The following is a 23,341-nucleotide window of genomic DNA, read 5'->3' on the forward strand; positions in this document are numbered from 1 at the left end:
TCCCCAGAAGGTCTATGTGGGGTGTATGGTAATTTTTTTTTTTGTTTTGAGATGGAGTTTCCTTCTTGTTGCCCAGGCTGGAGTGCAATGGCGCGATCTCGGCTCAGCGCAACCTCCACCTCCCAGGTTCAAGTGATTCTCCTGCCTCAGCCTCCCGAGTAGCTGGGATTACAAGCATGGGCCACCATGCCTGGCTAATTTTGTATTTTTAGTAGAGACAGAGTTTCTCCATGTTGGTCAGTCTGGTCTCGAACTCCCGACCTCAGGTGAGCCGCCTCCCTCGGCCTCCCAAAGTGCTGGGATTACAGGCGTGAGCCACTGCACCTGGCTAAGGTGTATGGTAATTTCTTTCTTTCTTTTTTGAGACGGAGTCTCACTCTCGCCCAGGCTGGAGTGCAACAGAGTTTTCTTAAAACTCATGAATCAGTTTTTTTTTTTTTTCCTGCAGCTTCCTCACCCCGCTCAGGCTTCATAGAAATTCTGGAGTAGGAAAATGCAATTGACATACTAAATAGTACATCAGAGTCTCCTTGCTCTGGGTTAGACTTTGGCTTAAGAGAATGTTGTGGCTGGTTTCATTTTTTTTATCCAGACCACTTAAATTTTCTCCATATTAGGAATAAGCCTGTTTTGCCTTCTTATCATTTGTGTGTTCAGTGGAGTAACACTTTTAATTTCCTTCAAGAACTTTTCCTTTGCATTCACAACTTGGCTAACTGTATGGCACAAGAGGCCTAGCTTTCAACCTATCTCAGCTTTTGACATGCCTTCCTCACTAAGCTTAATCATTTCTAGCTTTTTGGTTTAACATGAGAGAGACGCGACTTTCCCTTTCACTTGAACACTTAGAGGCCATTGCCATTGTAGGGTGATTAATTGGCCTAATTTTAATATTGTATCTCAGGGAATAGGGAGTTCTGAGAGAGAGGGGAGAAAGGTTGGGGAACAGCCAGTCAGTGGAGTAGTTAGAACACACACAAAATTGATCAATGAAGTTCACTCTTAACATGAGTGTGGTTCATGGATTGTAATAATAGTAATATCAAAGATCACCATAACAGATAATAATGAGAGGGTTTGAAATAATGTGAGCATTACTATTAATAAAATGTGCCAGAGTGAGCACATGCTGTTGGAAAAATGGTGCTGAAACACTTGCTCCACTCAGAGTTGCCAAAAACCTTTAATTTCTTTAAAAAAAAGACAAAACCGCAATATCTGTGAGGCGTAATAAAGTCAAGTCCAATAAAGCAAGATATGCTTGATTTTATAAAACTTATATTTTGAAAAAGTAGATCACATGCCCAAGTTGTTTCAAACATACTCGAAAGTATTTCTCGCAAGGCATGGTGGCTCACACCTGTAATCCCAGCACTTTGGGAGGCCGAAGCAGGAAGATCGCTTGAGTCCAGGACTTCACGACCAGCCTGGGCAACAAAGGGAGACCCCATCTTTACAGAAAGTCAAAAAATTAGCTAGGCATGGTGGTGCGCACCTGTAGTCCCAGCTACTCAGGAGGTTGTGGTGGGAATATCATGTCATTTGAGCCCAGGAGGTTGGGGCTGCAGTGTGCCATGATCATGCCACTGCACTCCAGCCTAGGCGAAAAAGCGAGACCCTATCTCAAAAAAAAAAAAAAGAAAAAAAAATTTCCAGAAACTGAATTGAGTACCAGAAACTCATTTTTTAAAAAATTGCATCTGTATTGACAAAGCTGGTTCATCTTTTTTTAGAAGTATTAATTTGACTTTGAAGCAGAAACATCCATTACAAAACAATGTCTATATAAGTTAAGTAAATTTACTAATTCTTATGTTACTCATTATTACAAGTTGAGTATTCTTTATCTCAGATCAGATTTTGGAATATTTACATATACATAATGTGATATCTTGGGGATGGGATCCAAGTCATAACGTGAAATTTATGTTTCATATACATCTTATAGACATATCCTAAAGGTAATTTATACAATATTTTAAATTTTGTTCATGAAACAAAGTTGTAACTTTGACCTGTTACAAGAGGTCCGTTGTGGAACTTTCCACTTGTGGCATCATGTCAGTGCTCAGAAAGTTTTAGATTTTAGAACAGTTTGGATTTTGAATTTTCAGATTAGGGATGCTGTACCTATAGTATGTCAAATTCAAAGGAGTATTACTTAAATAAAAAAGCGACTCTAAATTCATCAACATCAGAGCATTTTTAAAAACTTTTAATATTTTCAGTTTATATAACATGTTGATTGTAATTAAACTATACTGCATATTGATTTATGCTTGAAAAATGCATAAAATTATTATTATTGTTGTTGTTTTTGGTAGAGATGGGGGTCCCACTATGTTACCCAGGCTGGTCTGGAACTCCTGGGCTCAAGTGATCTCCAGCCTTGGCTTTCCAAATTATTGGGATTACAGGTGTGAGCCACTGCACCCAGCCCATTATTAATTTTTTTATTTTTTTATTTTTTTATTTTTTGAGACGGAGTCTTGCTCTGTCGCCCAGACTGGAGTGCAGTGGCGCAATCTCGGCTCACTGCAATCTCTGCCTCCCGGATTCACGCCATTCTCCTGCCTCAGCCTCTCTGAGTACTCAAGCTGGAACTACAGGCGCCCGCCACCACGCCTGGCTAATTTTTTGTATTTTTTAGTAGAGACAGGGTTTCACCGTGGTCTCGATCTCCTGACCTCGTGATCCGCCCGCCTCGGCCTCCCAAAGTGCTGGGATTACAAGCGTGAGCCACCGCGGCCGGCTATTAATTTGTTTTATGAAAAGTTTTCATTTCCAAATACATTCTCTTACCTGTCTAGCTAGGTCAGAAGTACATTTTTCGGTTTCTTGGAGCCTCAAATATATGCTGTGTGATATCAGTCAAAAAACATAAATCACATTGTTCTTTTTGCCTTTGATTACTGAATACTTGGCAAATGTTCTTTTGTTTCAAGAAAATATTGAATTGGAGTACAGTTAATCTTTGTGGGACTCTCATGAATCAAACAATGAGCTTTGACAGAGTACACAAGATTGTTAAATTCATTGTTAGAAATTTTCAACAGTTCTTAAGCTGGTGATGACTCAGCATTTGTACACATATAAAATAATTTTAACTGTATTGTAACACTTTTGATGGTCTGATTTAGAAAACTAAACATAAATCTTTTTTGTATATATAGTGGAATGAAGAAATAGGGAAACATCATTCTCCTGTTTAAAAATCTAAAAAATAGAGGTTTTTAATGACAAAGCTAGAGCATTGTCTATGTGATGAAAACTAATTTTTTCATATCTACTTAAATTCTTCTTTGACAAATGTAAAAGATTCCAAAATATCTGTGCCACTGGTTTGATTTTGTAAGCTAAGAATGATGTTTTCTTTATAAATTTGGAAGTCCACTGAAACAAAGCCTATTCACAATATTAATTAAGCAGTTTCTCTGTTATGGGACAATTTCTCCAAAGCCAAAAAGCAAACACTTGCATTTTGATTGATCTATGATACTGTTAGGTTACCTATAGAACCTATAGGTAATTGTTTGGTGGTGTATTAGTCCTTTGTCATGCTGCTAATAAAGACCTACCTGAGACTGGGTAATTTATAAAGGAAGGAGGTTTGATGGACTCACAGTTCCACATTGCTGGGGAGGCCTCACAATCATGGTGGAAGATGAAGGAAAAGCAAAGGGACATCTTGACGTCTTACATGGTGGCAGGCAAGAGCTTATGCAGGGGAACTCCCATTTATAAAACCATCAGACCTCGTGAGACTTACTCACTACCATGAGAACAGTATGGGGGAAACTACCCCCATGATTCGGTTGTCTTCACCTGGCCTCTTGACATGTGAGTTTTGTTACAATTCAAGGTGAGATTTGGATGGAGACATAGCCAAACTGTATCAGATGTGTTATTTGAAGATCTTTTGCTTTTTGTAAAATGTGATTGATTCTTGTTATTCATGGTAGTTGCATTCTACAAAGCCACAGTGAACACTAAATTAAACAAATACTGAAGCATTGCTGCTAGTATGTGGATGTTATGGTTGCCACCTTGTTGAATCTTTGGATTTTGTAGTCTTCACTAATAGAATATAAAGTTTTCTTTTGTCAGACAATTTACTTTCACATCAGCTTGGTCATTTTGAGGCTTTTAAAGCTTTGCTAACAAATGTTTAGAGTAGCCTGCACTCTAGAGCTAGGTTATTCCTGTTCATAAGGTGTGGCCTTTCTGGAGTCTACTTGGTGCTAAAGTTGTTTAACAAGATCTCTTCTTAGTCTTGTTTGTTACAGCTTGATCATTTCTCAGCATTCAAGAATATGTTGTTGAAGTAGTTGTTCAGCTGAAAGCTATGCAGTATTTGTTCTTCCTTTAGTAATATTTATTTCTTCAGTGTTTGTTCTTTGCCTGGTGCCCTGCACTTTCTCCCTGCACAACTTAATATTTGATCAAAAATCCAAGGGAATTCCTGTGCGTATTTCTGGTGCTCCTTTTATGCACACCTGTTTTCTCTCCAGATTCCAGCTGCCTCAAAGCCCCAAACTCTAGACTGTGTTTCCTTAGTTCAGAGACAGATACAGTGCTGTGCTTCAGCTCCCTTTCCCTGCTACCGATTCTGGAAAATGCCTCCATTCAGATCCCTGAGACCTTTGTGTGGCTCACCTCATTTTCTTCCCTTCTCAGTGATTATAGTTCTGCATGGCTTGTCTAACATCTGAGAACTGTTTTTTTTTCCCCCCATATAATTTGTCCAATTTTATGGTTGTCTGTGGTAGGAAGTCCACCAAAGTTGTGGCTGTTTATAGTTTGAGTATCCCTTGTGTGAAATGCTTGGGACTAGAAGTGTTTTGGATTTTGATTTTAGAATATTTATACTATATTTACCAATTGAACATTTCTAATCCAAAAATCCATAATCTAAAATGCCCCAGTGAGTGTGACATTTGAGCATCTCGTTGGTGCTCAAAAGTTTTGGATTTTGGAGCATATTGGATTTTGGAATTTTGGATTAGGGATGCTCAACCTGTATTTTAAATTAGTATTTATCGCTGTTTTTGAATAGGTTATTCATTAACATAGTTCAGAAATCAACATGATATAAAAGATGTGTATTGGGAAGCTTTGCTTCCTTCCCTGTCATCTACACTATCCTTCCCACCTCTTACAGATTACTACATGTATGAGGCTTTTTATGTATTTTGACAGTATTTCTTTATGCAGATATAAGCAAATATGGGTATATAATCTTTTCTTTCCCTATTTTTACACAAAATAAGCATTCTGTATACACTACTGTGTACCTTGCTTTTTTCATGTAATGTTTCTTTTTTTTTTTTTTTTTTTGAGACGGAATCTCACTCTGTCACCAGGCTGGAGTACAGTGGTGGGATCTCAGCTCACTGCAACCTCCAACTCCCTGGTTCAAGCAATTCTCCAGCCTCAGCCTCCCGAGTAGCTGGGATTACAGGCATGCGCCACCATGCCCAGCTAATTTTTGTATTTTTAGTAGAGACAGAGTTTCACCATGTTGGCCAGGATGGTCTCGATCTCCTGACCTCGTGATCCGCCTGCCTTGGCCTCCCAAAGTGCTAGGATTACAGGCATGATTCACTGTCCCTGGCCGTGATGTTTCTGTACTAGAGATTTGTGCTTATCAATAAGGACATTTAAACAAAAACCAGTTTAAACTATGTTCAGGTAGTCTGTGCAGCAATCTGTGGGCTTGTTTGCTGAGTCATGGAGTAAAAACCTGTTTAATTTCGATAGATACTGTTAAATTGCCAGCGAATGGGGAGGAGATTACCATTTTACTTCTCAGTAACAATGTACGAGTGTTTTTCTCCTCAGCCTTGTCACAGAGTGTTGTCCAACTTTTGTAATTTTTGCAATACAGGTGAAGAAAAATCGTTTCTTGCCATAGATTTTTCATTTCTCTTATGAAGTTGAATATTCTTTAATATGTTTAAGGTTCTTTTATTTTTAGTATGTCTGAACTTCTTATTTATAGTTTGTCTTTTCCTCCACAAGTAACAAATCTTCTTATGAAATGGCAATGAGTCTTTTGTGAGATCAGTTCCAAATATTTTTCTAATTTTTCTTTGACCCTGCTTTTATTTTTTTAACTTTGTTTTTGTTTTGTCATGCATATCTAATCCACCCATTTCTAATCTATAGGTAAATTATTTTAATCCTTTTAATAACTTGCTCACCTGTTGACCACTTGATTTTTTTCACTGAATGACTTTGTTATTGTCAAATCAGGGCACATTTCTCTCTAGCCCAGTTAACATTTGCAGACATTGGACACCAGTTTTTTCATTAATTCATTCATTCAACAACCATTTGTTAAGGGCCTATTATCTACCAGCAACTGTGCAAGGTTTTCTGTAGAATGAAAAGGAAAATTAAGCTTCCTGTTCTTAAGTACTCAGAGCAAAATAAGAGAGGCATGAAAGCACCATTTTGGATTATGTGCGAGGTGCTGTAGGAACACTGAGGAACGCACTTCACAGTGGGCAGATGTCAGGGTGGCTTTACGCATATTATATATACTTGAAAGCTACATGGAAAAAAATGACCTAAGATACAGAGCTGAATTCCATCATATTAAGTGGAAGGTTTTAACTTTTGACATGTGATTTCAAAGTTCTAAGTTAGAACTAAATTTTTGTCATCCTGCTCAATTATATGATATAGAACTTGGATTGTGTGATATAGAACTTTGTACTAGCTTTTCTAAAATCACTTCTACTTCAGGTGGTTTAATACTGGCTGCTGACTACTCTCAGCTTGAACTGAGGATCTTGGCTCATTTATCCCATGATCGTCGTCTCATTCAAGTGTTAAACACTGGAGCTGATGTTTTCAGGAGCATTGCAGCAGAATGGAAGATGATTGAGCCAGAGTCTGTTGGGGATGATCTGAGGCAGCAGGCAAAACAGGTGATTTTAGTGAACATGCTTAATATAAAGGAGAAGAATTTAGTGACTCAAAAAAAATTAAAAATGGTCTCAATTATTTGCAATTGAGAAACAGTTTCTCCAACTTTGGATCTTTCAAAGCACAGTTCATCTGAGCTTATCTCATGGTATTCATTATATTTTCTTTCGTGGAGGCAGTAGGAAGAACCAAAAAGACAGATCTGAGGCTACTTCATGTCAGGAAAACCATATGCATTTAAAGCCATTATATGGCTAGTCACAGTGCCTGTACTCAGTAGATGTCATTGTGGTAGTGGTGGTCAGAGTGTGTGTGTTCGTACACACCCGCATGTGTGCACATATGTATACTTAAAAAACATCTTTCCAGGCCGGGCGCGGTGGCTCATGCCTGTAATCCCAGCACTTTGGGAGGCTGAGGCGGGTGGATCATGAGGTCAGGAGATTGAGACCATCCTGGCTAACACAGTGGAACCCCATCTCTACTAAAAATACAAAAACTTAGCCGGCCGTGGTGGCGGGCGCCTGTAGTCCCAGCTACTCGGGAGGCTGAGGCAGGAGAATGGCGTGAACCCAGGAGGTAGAGCTTGCAGTGAGCCAAGATAGCGCCACTGCACTCCAGCCTGGGTGACAGAGCGAGACTCCGTCTCCAAAAAAAAAAAAAAAAAAACTTTCTAGTCCATAAGTGTTCTGAGGTGAAGTTCCATATTTTCAGTTTATATTTTTTTATAGCATCAAGCCATAGTGCTTTGTATAGAAGGTGGTCTCTAAATGTTTGTTGAAAAAATATTGCTGACCTGTAGATTATAGTTAGTACCTGATAGCTTTTTAGCTCTTGAAGTTATTGGTTAGTTAATCCACCTATGAAACTTCATGCTGCCTTTGTAACTTCGAAATGGATCCATGTTAGTTTCTACTCTGGATAACTATTAGGCAAAGAGTAAGTCAGAGGCCACATTTATACCATTCCTTGGCCTGGGTTAACACTGATACTTTCTTACCACATGACCCGTGGGAAATCTGATGCCATTTGCAAGACAGTAGGATTGCTAGCTGAGGTAAATGCACACCACTGTACTCTGAGATCCTGCTGTTTTTGTTTCACATTTACACTTCTAGTTCCTCACAGCTGTAGTTTTTTTTTTTTTTTTTTTTTTTTTGTGGAGAGGTGGGGTCTCAATTTGTTGCCCAGGCTGGTCTTGAACTCCTGGCCTCAAGTGATCCTCCCACCTTGGCTTCCCAAAGTGCTGGGATCATAGACATGAGCCACTGCACCCAGCCTCACAGTTGTACTTCTTGACTGGCTCATCAAGCATGGAGCACTTTCTCTAACCACCTGTTTAGCACCAACACTTGTTTTCTTCCACTATTTAAAAAGCCAGCTCTGTCTTCTCTGTCTATTTAATCCCTGGAGAGGTTCAGCATTTAGCAAGAATCAAACCCTAGGTAAAATAGATAATATTCCCATATTTAATTCTCATAACCTATGAGATAGCTATTATTATTACTACCACCACTTTATAGAGGAGGAAACTGAACCACAGAAAGTAATTTGCTTAAGGTCATGCAGCTATAAGTGGTAGACCAAGAATAAATTCAGAATGCCAGAACTTGGGCACCTGACTTTGTATCCAACACACTTATCTGCCGGAGACAACTGCTTCTATTTAATAGACTCCTGCATGATTTAATAGTGTTTATGCTGTACCAGTTTTTGTTTGTGTCACCATGCACTGAACCACCTAATCCCCGAGCCTTGCTGAGATCTCAGACAGCACTAAGCAACATGAGTAAAAAAAAACAACAGGAGTAACAACAAAACAAAATGTGAAAAAGAAAAAAAGGAAAGGAAAAAAGCATTAAAAAACATGGCGAAGGGGGCAGTTCCAAGATGGCCGAATAGGAACAGCTCCAGTCTACAGCACCCAGCGTAAGCAACGCAGAAGACAGGTGATTTCTGCATTTCCAACTGAAGTACCAGGTTCATCTCACTGGGGCTTGTCGGACGGTGGGTGCAGGACAGTGGGTGCAGCCCACCGAGCGTGAGCCGAAGCAGGGCGAGGCATCACCTCACCTGGGAAGCGCAAGGGGTCAGGGAATTCCCTTTCCTAGCCAAGGGACGCTGTGACAGATGGCACCTGGAAAATCGGGTCACTCCCACCCTAATACTGTGCTTTTCCAAGGGTCTTAGCAAACGGCATATCAAGAGATTATATCCTGCACATGGCTGGGAGGGTACCATGCCCACTGAGCCTCGCTCATTGCTAGCACAGCAGTCTGAGATTGAACTGCAAGGTGGCAGCGAGGCTGGGGGAGGGGCACCCGCCAGTGCTGAGGCTTGAGTAGGTAAACAAAGAGGCCAGGAAGCTCGAACTGGGTGGAGCCCACCACAGCTAAAGGAGGCCTGCCTGCCTCTGTAGACTCTACCTCTGGGGGCAGGGCATAGCCGAACAAAAGGCAGCAGAAACCTCTGCAGACTTAAATGTCCCTGTCAGACAGCTTTGAAGAGAGTAGTGGTTCTCCCCGCACAGAGATTGAGATCTGAGAATGGAGAGACTGCCTCCTCAAGTGGGTCCCTGACCCCCGAGTAGCCTAACTGGGAGGCATCCCCCAGTAGGGGCAGGCTGACACCTCACACGGCTGGTTACCCCTCTGAGACAAAGCTTCGAGAGGAGCGATCAGGCAGCAACATTTGCTGTTCAACAACATTCACCGTTCTGCAGCTTCCGCTGCTGATACCGAGGCAAACAGGGTCTGGAGTGGACGTCCAGCAAACTCCAACAGACCTGCACCTGGGGGCCCTGACTGTTAGAAGGAAAACTAACAAACAGAAAGGACATCCACACCAAAACCCCATCTGTACGTCACCATCATCAAAGACCAAAGGTAGATAAAACCACAAAGATGGGGGAAAAAACAGAGCAGAAAAGCTGAAAATTCTAAAAATTAGAGCGCCTCTCCCCCTCCAAAGGAACTCAGCTCCTCGCCAGCAATGGAACAAAGCTGGACGGAGAATGACTTTGACGAGTTGAGAGAAGAAGGCTTCAGACAATCAAACTTCTCCGAGCTAAAGGAGGAAGTTCGAACCCATTGCAAAGAAGCTAAAGACCTTGAAAAAAGATTAGATGAATGGCTAACTAGAATAACCAGTGTAGAGAAGTCCTTAAATGATCTGATGGAGCTGAAAACCATGGCACGAGAACTACGTGACGAATGCACAAGCTTCAGTAGCCGATTCGATCAACTGGAAGAAAGGTTATCAGTGACTGAAGATCAAATGAGTGAAATGAAGCAAGAAGAGAAGTTTAGAGAAAAAAAAATAAAAAGAAATGAACAAAGCCTCCAAGAAATATGGGACTATGTGAAAAGACCAAATCTACATCTGATTGGTGTACCTGAAAGTGACGGGGAGAATGGAATCAAGTTGGAAAACACTCTGCAGAATATTATCCAGGAGAACTCCCCCAACCTAGCAAGGCAGGCCAACATTCAAATTCAGGAAATCCAGAGAACACCACAAAGATTCTCCTCAAGAAGAGCAACTCCGAGACACATAATTGTCAGATTCACCAAAGTTGAAATGAAGGAAAAAATGTTAAGGGGAGCCAGAGAGAAAGGTTGAGTTACCCACAAAAGGAAGCCCATCAGACTAACAGTGGATCTCTGGGCAGAAACTCTACAAGCCAGAAGAGAGTGGGGGCCAATATTCAACATTCTTAAAGAAAAGAATTTTTAACTCAGAATTTCATATCCAGCCAAACTAAGCTTCATAAGTGAAGGAGAAATAAAATCCTTAACAGACAAGCAAATGCTGACAGATTTTGTCACCACCAGGCCTGCCCTAAAAGAGCTCCCGAAGGAGACACTAAACATGGAAAGGAACAACCAGTACCAGCCCCTGCAAAAACATGCCAAATTGTAAAGACCATCGAGGCTAGGAAGAAACTGCGTCAACTGACGAGCAAAATAACCAGCTAACATCATAATGACGGGATCAAATTCACACATAACAATATTAAGCTTAAGTGTAAATGGGCTAAATGCTCCAATTAGAAGACACAGACTGGCAAATTGGATAAAGAGTCAAGACCCATCAGTGTGCTGTATTCAGGAGACCCATCTCACATGCAGAGACACACATAGACTCAAAATAAAGGGATGGAGGAAGATCTACCAAGCAAATGGAAAACAAAAAAAGGCAGGGGTTGCAATCCTAGTCTCTGATAAAACACACTTTAAACCAACAAAGATCAAAAGAGACAAAGAAGGCCATTACATAATGGTAAAGGGATCAATTCAAGAAGAACAGCTAACTATCCTAAATATATATGCAACCAATACAGGAACACCCAGATTCATACAGCAAGTGCTTAGAGACCTACAAAGAGACTTAGACTCCCACACAATTATAAAGGGAGATTTTAACACCCCACTGTCAACATTAGAAAGATCAATGAGACAGAAAGTTAACAAAGATATCCAGGAATTGAACTCAGCTCTGCACCAAGCAGACCTAATAGACATCTACAGAACTCTCCACCCCAGATCAACAAAATATACATTCTTCTCAGCACCACATGGCACTTATTCCAAAATTGACCACATAGTTGGAAGTAAAGCACTCCTCAGCAAATGTAGAACAGAAATTATAACAAACTGTCTCTCAGACCACAGTGCAATCAAACTAGAAATGAGGATTAAGAAACTCACTCAAAACCGCTCAACTACATGGAAACTGAACAACCTGCTCCTGAATGACTACTGAGGACATAACAAAATGAAGGCAGAAATAAAGATGTTCTTTGAAACCAATGAGAACAAAGACACAACATACCAGAATCTCTGGGACACATTTAAAGCAGTGTGTAGAAGGAAATGTATAGCACTAAATGCCCAAAAGAGAAAGCAGGAAAGATCTAAAATCGACACCCTAACATCACAATTAAAAGAACTAGAGAAGCAAGAGCAAACATTCAAAAGCTAGTAGAAGGCAAGAAATAACTAAGATCAGAGCAGAACTGAAGGAGATAGAGACACAAAAAACCCTTCAAAAAATCAGTGAATCCGGGAGCTGGTTTTTTGAAAAGATCAACAAAATTGATAGACCACTAGCAAGATTAATAAAGAAGAAAAGAGAGAAGAATCAAATAGAGGCAATAAAAAGTGATAAAGGAGATATCACCATCAATCCCACAGAAATACAAACTACCATCAGAGAATACTGTAACACCTCTACACTAATAAACTAGAAAATCTAGAAGAAATGGATAAATTCCTGGACACATACACCCTCCCAAGACTAAACCAGGAAGAAGTTGAATCTCTGAATAGACCAATAATAGGCTCTGAAATTGAAGCAATAATTAATAGCCTACCAACCAAAAAAAGTCCAGGACCAGATGGATTCACAGCCGAATTCTACCAGAGGTGCAAGGAGGAGCTGGTACGTACCATTCCTTCTGAAACTATTCCATCAATAGAAAAAGAGGGAATCCTCCCTAACTCATTTTATGAGACCAGCATCATCCTGATACCAAAGCCTGGCAGAGACACAACAAAAAAAGAGAATTTTAGACCAATATCCCTGATGAACATTGATGCAAGAATCCTCAATAAAATACTGGCAAACCGAATCTGGCAGCACATCAAAAAGCTTATCCGTCATGATCAAGTGGGCTTCATCCCTGGGATGCAAGGCTGGTTCAACATACACAAATCAATAAATGTAATCCAGCATATAAACAGAACCAGAGACAAAAACCACATGATTATCTCAATAGATGCAGAAAAGGCCTTTGACAAAATTCAATGGCCCTTCATGCTAAAAACTCTCAATAAATAGGTATCGATGGGACATATCTCAAAATAATAAGAGCTATTTGTGACAAACCCACAGCCAATATTATACTGAATGGACTAAAACTGGAAGCATTCCCTTTGAAAACTGGCACAAAACAGGGATGCCCTCTCTCACCACTCCTGTTCAACATAGTGTTGGAAGTTCTGGCCAGGGCAATCAGGCAGGAGAAAGAAATAAAGGGTATCCAATTAGGAAAAGAGGAAGTCAAATTGTCCCTGTTTGCAGATGACATGATTGTATATCTAGAAAACCCCATCGTCTCAGCCCAAAATCTCCTTAAGCTGATAAGCAACTTCAGCAAAGTCTCAGGATACAAAATCAATGTGCAAAAATCACAAACATTCCTATACACCAGTAACAAACAGAGAGCCAAATCGTGAGTGAACTCCCATTCACAATTGCTTCAAAGAGAATAAAATACCTAGGAATCCAACTTACAAGGGATGTGAAGGACCTCTTCAAGGAGAACTACAAGCCACTTCTCAATGAAATAAAAGAGGACACAAACAAATGCAAGAATAGTCCATGCTCATGGATAGGCAGAATCAATATCGTGAAAATGGCCATACTGCCCAAGGTAATGTATAGATTCAATGTCATCCCCATCAAGCTACCAATGACTTTCTTCACAGAATTGGAAAAAACTACTTTAAAGTTCATATGAAACCAAGAAAGAGCCCACATTGCCAAGTCAATCCTAAGCCAAAAGAACAAAGCTGGAGGCATCACGCTACCTGACTTCAAACTATACTACAAGGCTACAGTAACCAAAATAGCATGGTACTGATACCAAAACAGAGATACAGACGAGTGGAATAGAACAGAGCCCTCAGAAATAATACCACTGCTGATCTGATGATCTACAACCATCTGATCTTTGATAAACCTGACAAAAACAAGAAATGGGGAAAGGATTCCCTATTTAATAAATGATGCTGGGAAAACTGGCTAGCCATATGTAAAAAGCTGAAACTGGATCCCTTCCTTACACCTTATACAAAAATTAATTCAAGATGGATTAAAGCTTAAATGTTAGACCTAAAACCATAAAATCCCTAGAAGAAAACCTAGGCAATACCATTCAGGACATAGGCATGGGCAAGGACTTCATGTCTAAAACACCAAAAGCAATGGCAACAAAAGCCAAAATTGACAAATGGGATCTAATTAAACTAAAGAGCTTCTGCACAGCAAAAGAAACTACCATCAGAGTGAATAGGCAACCTACAGAATGGGAGAAAATTTTTGCCATCTACTCATCTGACAAAGGGCTATTATCCAGAATCTACAAGGAACTCAAACAAATTTACAAGGAAAAAACAAACAACCCTATCAAAAAGTGGGCGAAGGAGATGAGCAGACACTTCTCAAAATAAGACATTTATGCACCCAGCAGACACATGAAAAAATGCTCATCATCACTGGCCATCAGAGAAATGCAAATCAAAACCATAATGAGATACCATCTCACACCAGTTAGAATGGCAATCATTAAAAAGTCAGGAAACAACAGGTGCTGGAGAGGATGTGGAGAAATAGGATCACTTTTACACTGTTGGTGGGACTGTAAACTAGTTCAACCATTGTGGAAGACAGTGTGGCGATTCTTCAGGGATCTAGAGATAGAAATACCATTTGACCCAGCCATCCCATTACTGAGTATATACCCAAAGGATTATAAATCATGCTGCTATACAGATGCACACGTATGTTTATTGCCGCACTGTTCACAATAGCAAAGACTTGGAACCATCCCAAATGCCCATCAATGATAGACTGGATTAAGAAAATGTGGCACATATACACCATGAAATACTATGCAGCCGTAAAAAAGGATGAATTCATGTCCTTTGTAGGGACATGGATGAAGCTGAAAACCATCATTCTCAGCAAACTATCTCAAGGACAAAAAACCAAACACCGCATGTTCTCACTCATAGGTGGGAATTGAATAATGAGAACACTTAGACCCAGGGCAGGGAACACCACACACCAGGGCCCATCGTGGGGTTGGGGGAGAGGGGAGGGATAGCATTAGGAGATACACCTAATATAAATGACGAGTTAATGGGTGCAGCACACCAACATGGCGAGTGTATACATATGTAACAAACCTGCACATTGTGCACATGTACCCTAGAACTTAAAGTATAATAAAAAAATAAATAATAAAAAAGCGAAAAAATAAAAAATAAAATTAAAAACTTGGGGGTGGGGGTAGACTTTAGTTAGTTATCATGTTGAAAATTTTTTTGGAATTCTGATAATCATGCAAGTTATCTTTTTAGATTTTATTTAATGATATTTATACAGAGCTTGCTTTATGTCAGTTTCCTAAACAGTTATAAGTAATAACTCATTTAAACCTAACAATCCCATGATGTAGATATTACTGTCTTCATTTTGTAGATGAAGAAATTAAGATACAAATTGGTTAAGTGACTTGTGCAAGATTATACATTTTGTGAATGATAGAGCTAGGCTTTGAACCCTGGCCGTCCTTATGATTAAGCCAGACTTTCTTTAATTGCCTATTTAGATCATTTCCCTTCACTACTCCCGAAATGTTCTTAGCAGTTTTTGTTTGTATCTAAGTGAATGAAATTCTCCAGTTGTGGCATTTTAGGTAGCTGTGAGGTGAGGAGGATATTTTTTTCCAGTTAAGTCTTTGTCATAAAGTCACAAAGCCTACTGTTTCTGCACTTCAAGTCTTCTTCAAGGGCAAGAAGAGGGATGTTTGTAATGCTTCTCCTCCCTGAAGTTAATGAAGTTCTGTGAGGAGTAAAACATTGCTATAAAGACTGCTGGATAAAGGACAAAGTCAAAAATAAATTTTTCCTTAGATCGCACATACCTATTCATTCATACTCCCTCTTGCCCTCCTCTCTCTCTCTCAAAAAGTAATGCTGAAAGGCAAAAAAGATGTTTGCTGGATATCAGTCTCTGTGGATCTAACCCACCAAAAGCAATCTAATCATTTTTTCACTCACTGTGAAATAAAAAGTTTGCCGAAATTCCCATCCTAATGAACCCTTTCATTTGCATTTTATGTACTTACAACCTTTATTTGTTGGATGACTCGCTTTCAGATTTGCTATGGGATCGTTTATGGAATGGGAGCTAAATCTTTGGGAGAGCAGATGGGCATTAAAGAAAATGATGCTGCATGCTATATTGACTCCTTCAAATCCAGATACACAGGTAATTCATCTTCTAGATAGTATTCTTTTCAACCATCTTGCCATATTATATTTTTAAAAATTTGTGTAATGGAATATTCTTTTGAAATGTCTATTAGAAGTTTTCATCAGGCATTGTTAAGGGTAAATAATATTAACCTTATAATCACTTGATAGATGTAATAACCTTATTTCATATTTTTCATTAAAGTAGGAACAGAACAGTAAAATGTAGTTGATGTAAATCTACTGTGTCATTGTGAACAACCCATAAAATCTAGGAGTTGACTTGTGCTTTGGTTTAGATAGCTGTAGTTTGAAACAGTGAACTATTGAATATATATATTAGGAATTCTGATGATTGCTAATTACATATACGAGGAATTCTGAGAACAATTGCTGTTATAGAGCAGTTTGAGTATTGTCTTAAATGATCTTTTTTGCCTGTTTGTTGTGGTATAATTTATGTATAATAATTAGATTCACCCTGAAAAATGTATATAGTTCTGTGAATTTTGACAAATGCATATGGTCATAAAATTTACACCACAACAAGATATAGAACCATTGCTCTATCATCCCAAGAAGTTATTTTATGCTCTTCTTAAATCAGCCCTGTCCCTTATCCCCATTGGTACTGAAGCAAACAATATGATACTGGGCATGGTGGCTCACGTCTGTAATCCCAGCACTTTGGGAGGCCGAGGTGGGCAGATCACGAGGTCAACAGATCGAGACCATCTTGGCCAACATGGTGAAACCCCATCTCTACTAAAAATACAAAAATTACCTGGGCGTGGTGGCATGCACCTGCAAGTCCCAGCTACTTGGAGGCTGAGGCAGGAGAATCGCTTGAACCTAGGAGGTGAAGGTGCAGTGAGCCAAGATCGTGCCATTGCACTCCAGCCTGGGGGTCAAGAATGAAACTCCATCCCAAAAAATAAAATAAAAAATGAAAAGAATCAAGCAGAAATTATGAAGTAGGAAAATGCAGTTGATATACTGAAGAGTATCAGAGTCTCTTAATATAGCAGAATTATTCAAGCAGAAGAATTACTGAGTTTGAAGACAGGCTATTTGGAAATTCACAGAGGAGACAAAAAAGTATTAAAAAGGATGAAGCACACCTGCAACATCAGGAAATAGCTTCAAAAGGGCAAATCTAAGAGTCATTGGCCTTAAAGAGGAGTAGAGAAGGAGATAAGAGTAGACAGTGTATTCAAAGGGATAATAAAGAACTTTCCAAACCTAGGGAAAGATATCAATATTCAAGTAAAAGAAAGTTATAGAACAGATTTAACCCAAAGAAGACTGCCTCAAGACATGTAACAATCAAACTCCCAAAGGTCAAGGATAAAGGATCCTAAAAGCAGCAAGAGAAAATAATCAAATAATATACAATGGAGCTTCAATATGTCTGGCAGCAGACTTTTTAGTGGCATGAAGTGCCAAAGGAAAAACAGCTTTTACCCTGGAGTAATATATCTGGCAAAAATTTAATCATGAAGGAGAAATAAAGACTTTCTCAGACAAATGAAAGCTGAGGGATTTCATCAACACGAGTTGTCCTACAAGAAATGCCCAAAAGACTTCTACAATTAGAAAGAAAAGGTTGTTAATGAGCAATAACAAATCATCTAAAGGTACAGAACTCACTGGTAATATTAAGTACACAGAGAGACACAGACTATTATAACATTATAATTGTGATATATAAACTATTATCTTAAATAGAAAGACAAAAATATTAATCAAAAATAACTGTAACAGCCTTTCAAGACATTGACAGTACAATATGATATAAATATAAACAACAAAAAAGTTAAAAAGTTGGCCGGGCGCGGTGGGTCACACCTGTAATCCCAGCAATTTGGGAGGCAGAGACAGGCAGATCACCTGAGGTCAGGAGTTCAAGACCATCATGGTGAAACCCCATCTCTACAAAAAAATACAAAAATTAGCCTGGCATGATGGTGGGTGCCTGTAATCCTAGCTACTTGGGAGGCTGAGGTGAAAGAATCACTTGAACCCAGGAGGTGGAGGTTGCAGTGAGCCAAGATTGTGCCATTGCACTCCAGCCTGGGAGACAGGGCGAGACTCTTTCTCAAAAAAAAAAAAAAAAAAAAAAAAAAGGTTATAAGACATTATTTGCAAGTCTCATGGTAACCTCAAATAAAAAAACATACAATAGATACACAAAAACTAAAAAGCAAGAAATTAAATCATACCACCAGAAAAAATCACCTTTATTAAAAGGAAGACAGGAATGAAGGAAAGAAGGAGAAAAATACCACGGAACAACCAGTAAACAACAAAATGATGTTGTCCTTAACTGTCAGTAATAACATTGCATGTAAATGGACTAAACTTTCCAATAAAAAGACATAGAGTGGCTGGATAGATTTTTTAAAAAAAGAAAAACAAGACCCAATGATCTGTTGCCTACAAGACACACATTTCACCTCTAAAGATACAGACTGAAAATAAAGGGATGGAAAAGAGATTCCATGCCAATGGAAACGAAAAAAGATCAAGAGTAGCTATACTATTTATCAGACAAAATAGATTTCAAGACAAACACTATGAAAAGAGACAAAGAAGGTCATTATATAATGTCTTTTACATTATATAATACTCCTTTTGAGTCAATTAAGCAAGAGAATATAAGAATTGTAATATGCACCCAGTATTGGAGCACCTGGACATATAAAGCAAATATCATTAGAGCTAAAGAGAGAGAGAGAGATCCCAATAATAATAACTGGAGATTTCAACACCCCTCTTTGAGCAGCGCACAGATATTCCAGACAGAAAATCAACAAAGAAATTATACTAAATCTGCACTATAGACCAAATGGACCTAATAGATATTTACAGAACATTTCATTTAATGGTCACACAATACACATTCTTCTCCTCAGCACATGGATTATTCTCCAGGATAGACTATATGTTAGATAACAAAACAAGTTTTAAAATATTCAAAAAGTTAATATCAAGTATCTACTCTGACCACAATGGAATAAAACTAGAAATCACTAACAAGGAATTTTGGAAACTATACAAACATGGAAATTAAAGAATATACTCTTGAGTGACCAGTGAGTCAATTAAAAAATTAAGAAAGAAAATTTAAAATTTCTTGAAACAAATGACAATGGAAATACAACACACCAACACCTATGGGATACAGCAAAAGCAGTGCTAAGAAGGAAGTTTATAGCTATAAGTGCCTACATTAAAAAAAAAGAAGAAGAAAAACTTCAAATAACCTAAAATGCATCTTAAAGAACTAGAAAAGTAAGCAAGGCAAATCCAAAATTAGTAGAGGAAAAGAAATAATAAAGATCAGAGCAGAAATAAAGAATGAAATTGAAACAAAGAATACAAAAGAACAACAAAACAAAAGTTGGTTATTGTCTTTTTTTTTTTTTTTTTTTTTGAGATGGAGTCTTGCTCTGTCACCCAGGCTGGTGGGCAGTGGCATGATCTTGGCTCACTGCAACATCTGCCTCCTGGGTTCAAGCAATTTTCCTGTCTCAGCCTCCCAAGTAGCTGGGATTACAGGTATGCACCACCATGCCTGGCTAGTTTTTGTATTTGTAGCAGAGACAGCATTTTGCCATGTTGGCCAGGTTAGTCATGAACTCCTGGCCTCAAGTGATCTGCCCATCTTGGCCTCCCAAAGTGCTGGGTTTACAGGCTTGAGCCGCTGCACCTGGCCTGAAAATAAGTTGGTTTTTTGAAAAGATAAAATTGACACACCTTTAGCTAGACTAAGAAAAAAGGAGAAGATCCAAATAAATAAAATCAGAAATGAAAAAGGAGACAGCACAATGAGTACTCCAGAAATTCAAAGGATCATTAGTGGCTATTATGAGCAGCTATATGCCAGTAATTTGGAAAATCTAGAAGAAATGGGTAAATTCCTAGACACATACAACCTTTCAAGATTGAACCATGAAGAAATCTAAAACCTGAACAGTCTAAGAACAAATAATGAGATCAAAGCCAAAAAAAAAAAGCCATAATGTGGCTTTTCTTCCACAAAGAAAAGCCTGGGGCTCAATGGCTTCCCTGCTGAATTCTACCAAAAATTTAAATAACTAATACCAATCCTACTGAAACTGTTCTGGAAAATAGAGGAGGAGAGAACACTTCCAAACTCATTCTATGAGGCCAGTATTACCCTAATACCAAAACCAGACAAACATATTGAAACAAACAAAACCTACCTACCGGCCAATATTTCTGGTGAAAATTGATGCAAACATCCTCAACAAAATAGTAGCAAATGGAATTCAACAATATATTAGAAAGATCATTCATCATAACCAAGTGGGATTTATCCCTGGGATGCAAGGATGGTTCAACATATGCAAATCTATCAATGTGATACATCATATCAACAGAATGAAGAATAAAAACAGTGTCATTTCAATTGATGCTGAAAAGGCATTTGATAAAATTCAACATTCCTTCATCATGAAAACCCTCAAAAAACTGGGTTTACAAGAAACATACCTCTACATAATAAAAACCATGTATGATAGACCCACAGCTAGTGTCACACTGAATGGGGAAAAAGTGAAAGCCTTTTCTCTAAGACCTGGAACACAACAAGGTTGCCCACTTTTGCTTTCATCACTGTTATTCAACATAGTACTGGAAGTCCCAGCCCGAGCAATCAGATAAGAGAAAGAAATAAAGGACATCTACATTGGAAAGGAAGAGGTCAAATTCTCCTTGCTTGTAGAAGATACAATCTTATATATGGAAAAACCTAATGACTCCATCAAAAAACTATTAGAACTGATAAACAAATTCCTTAGTATATTTGCAGGATACAAGATGAACATACAAACATCAGTAGCATTTCTATATGCCAGGAGCAAACAATCTGAAAAAGAAATCAGGAAAGTAACCTCATTTATAATAGCTATAAATAAAATTAAACACTTAGGAATTAGCCAAAGAAGTGAAAGATCTATATAAGGAAAACTTATAAAACACTGGTACTAGAAATTGAAGAGGACACAAAAATATGAAAAAATATTCCATGTTCATAGATTGGAAGAATCAATATTGTTAAAATGTTCATACTCCCCAAATCAATCAACAGATTTAATGCATTCCCTATCAAAATACCAATGACATTCTTCACTCTTCACAGAAATAGAAAAAAAAATAAAGTACTACAATTTACATGGAACCACAAAAGACCTAGAATAGCCAAAGCTATCCTGTGCAAAAAGAACAAAACTGGAGAAATCACATTACCTGACTTCAAATTATACTACAGACATATAGTAACCAAAATGACATGGTACTGGTATAAAACAGACACAAAGACCAATAGAACAGAATAGAGAACCCAGAAAGAAACCCACACATCTACAGTGAACTCATTTTCAATAAAGGTACCAAGAACATACATTGGTGTTGGGACAACTGGATATGCAGAAGAATGAAACTGGACCCCTCTCTCTATATATATACAAAATAAAATCAAAATGGATTAAAAACTTTAAGACTTCAAATTGTGAAACTACTACAAGAAAACATGGGGGAAACTCTCCAGTATATCAGTCTGGGCAAAGATTTCTTAAGCAATACTCATAAGCGCAGGCAACCACAGCAAAAATAGACAAATGAGATCACATCAGGTTTAAAAAAAACTGCATAGCAAAGGAAACAACCACCAAAGTGAAGAGACAGCCCACAGAATGGGAGAAAATATTTGCAGATACCCATTTGACAAGAGATTAATCAGCAGAATATATGAGGAGCTCAAATAACTCTGTAGAAAAAAAAACCTGATTTTAAAATGGACAAAGGCTCTGAATAGACATTTCTCAAATAAAGACATACAAATGGCAAACAGGTTTATGAAAAGGTGCTCAATATCATTGATCATCAGAGAAATACAAATTAGAACTAGAATGTGATATCATCTCACACCAGTTAAAATGGCTTTTATCCAAAAGACAGGTGATAACAAATGCAGGTGAAGATGTAGAGAAAAAGGAACCATCATTCACTTTTGGTGGGAATGTAAATTAGTACAACTACTGTGGAGAACCGTTTGGAGGTTTCTCAAAAAACTAAAAATAGGCTGGGCGTGGTGGCTCACGGCTATAATCCCAACACTCTGGGAGGCTGAGGCGGGTGGATCACAAGGTCAGGAGTTTGACACCAGCCTGGCCAATATGGTGAAACCCCGTCTCTACTAAATATACAAAAATTAGCCAGGCATGCTAGTGGGCACCTGTATCCCAACCACTTGGGAGGCTAAGGCAGGAGAATCGCTTGAACCGGGAGGCAAAGGTTGCAATGAGCTGAGGTCGCGCCACTGCACTCCAGCCTGGGCAACAGAGTGAGACTCCATCTCAAAAACAAAGCAAAACAAAACAAAAAACTAAAAATAGAGCTATCGTATGATCCAGCAATCACACTGCTAGGTACATACCCAAAAGAAAGGAAAACTATGTACTGAAAAGATATCTGCATGCATTCCCATGTTTATTGCAGCACTATTCACAATAGCCAGGATTTGGAAGCATCCTCAGTGTCCATCAGCAGATGAATGGATAAAGAAAATGTACATGTACACAATGGAGTTCTATCCAGCCATAGAAAAGAATGAGATCTTGTCATTTGCAACAACATGGATGGAACTGGAGGTCATTATGTTAAGTGAAATAAGCCAGGCACAGAAGACAAACTTCACGTGTTCTCAGTTATTTGTCACTCAGCTAAAAATTAAAGCAATTGAACTCGTGGAGATAGAGAGCAGAGTAATGGTTACCAGAAGCTGGGAAGGGTATTGGGGGTAGGGGGTATTGTTAATAGGTACAAAGAAATAGTTATAATGACTAAGAACTAGTATTTGCTAGCACAACAGGGTGACTATAGTTAATAATAATTAATTGTACATTTAAAGACGACTAAAAGAGGCCGGGCGCGGTGGCTCACGCTTGTAATCCCAGCACTTTGGGAGGCCGAGGCAGGCGGATCACGAGGTCAGGAGATGGAGACCACGGTGAAACACTGTCTCTACTAAAAATACAAAAAAAAAAAAAAAATTAGCCGGGCGTGGCGGCGGGCGCCTGTAGTCCCAGCTACTCGGAGAGGCTGAGGCAGGAAAATGGCGTGAACCCTGGAGGCGGAGCTTGCAGTGAGCCGAGATTGCGCCACTGCACTCCAGCCTGGGCGACAGAGCGAGACTCCGTCTCAAAAAAAAAAAAAAAAAAAAAAATTATCCTGGCATTGTGACGCGGTGCCTGTAGTCCCACCTACGCAGGAGGCTGAGGTGGGAGGATCTCCTGAGCCTGGGGAGATCCAGGCTGCAGTGAACCATGAAAGCACCA

At 38.9% G+C, this 23,341-nt stretch overlaps 1 protein-coding gene across 5 annotated transcripts in view; it reads left to right on the plus strand.

The window, feature by feature from the left end:
* The window catches only part of POLQ (DNA polymerase theta), a 126,946-nt gene that overhangs the window by 93,507 nt on the left and 10,098 nt on the right, over positions 1 to 23,341 (plus strand). For all 5 annotated transcript variants that reach the window (XM_032150061.2, XM_032150060.2, XM_032150065.2 and 2 more), the window contains 2 exons: positions 6,751 to 6,935; positions 15,882 to 15,993. In XM_032150061.2, the coding sequence (XP_032005952.1) occupies positions 6,751 to 6,935; positions 15,882 to 15,993 (297 nt within the window). The remainder of the gene's footprint in view (positions 1 to 6,750; positions 6,936 to 15,881; positions 15,994 to 23,341) is intronic.

The sequence above is a fragment of the Hylobates moloch genome, unplaced genomic scaffold (genome assembly GCF_009828535.3).
Source record: "Hylobates moloch isolate HMO894 unplaced genomic scaffold, HMol_V3 SCAFFOLD_4, whole genome shotgun sequence".
In the NCBI taxonomy this organism is placed as follows: Eukaryota; Metazoa; Chordata; class Mammalia; order Primates; family Hylobatidae; genus Hylobates; species Hylobates moloch.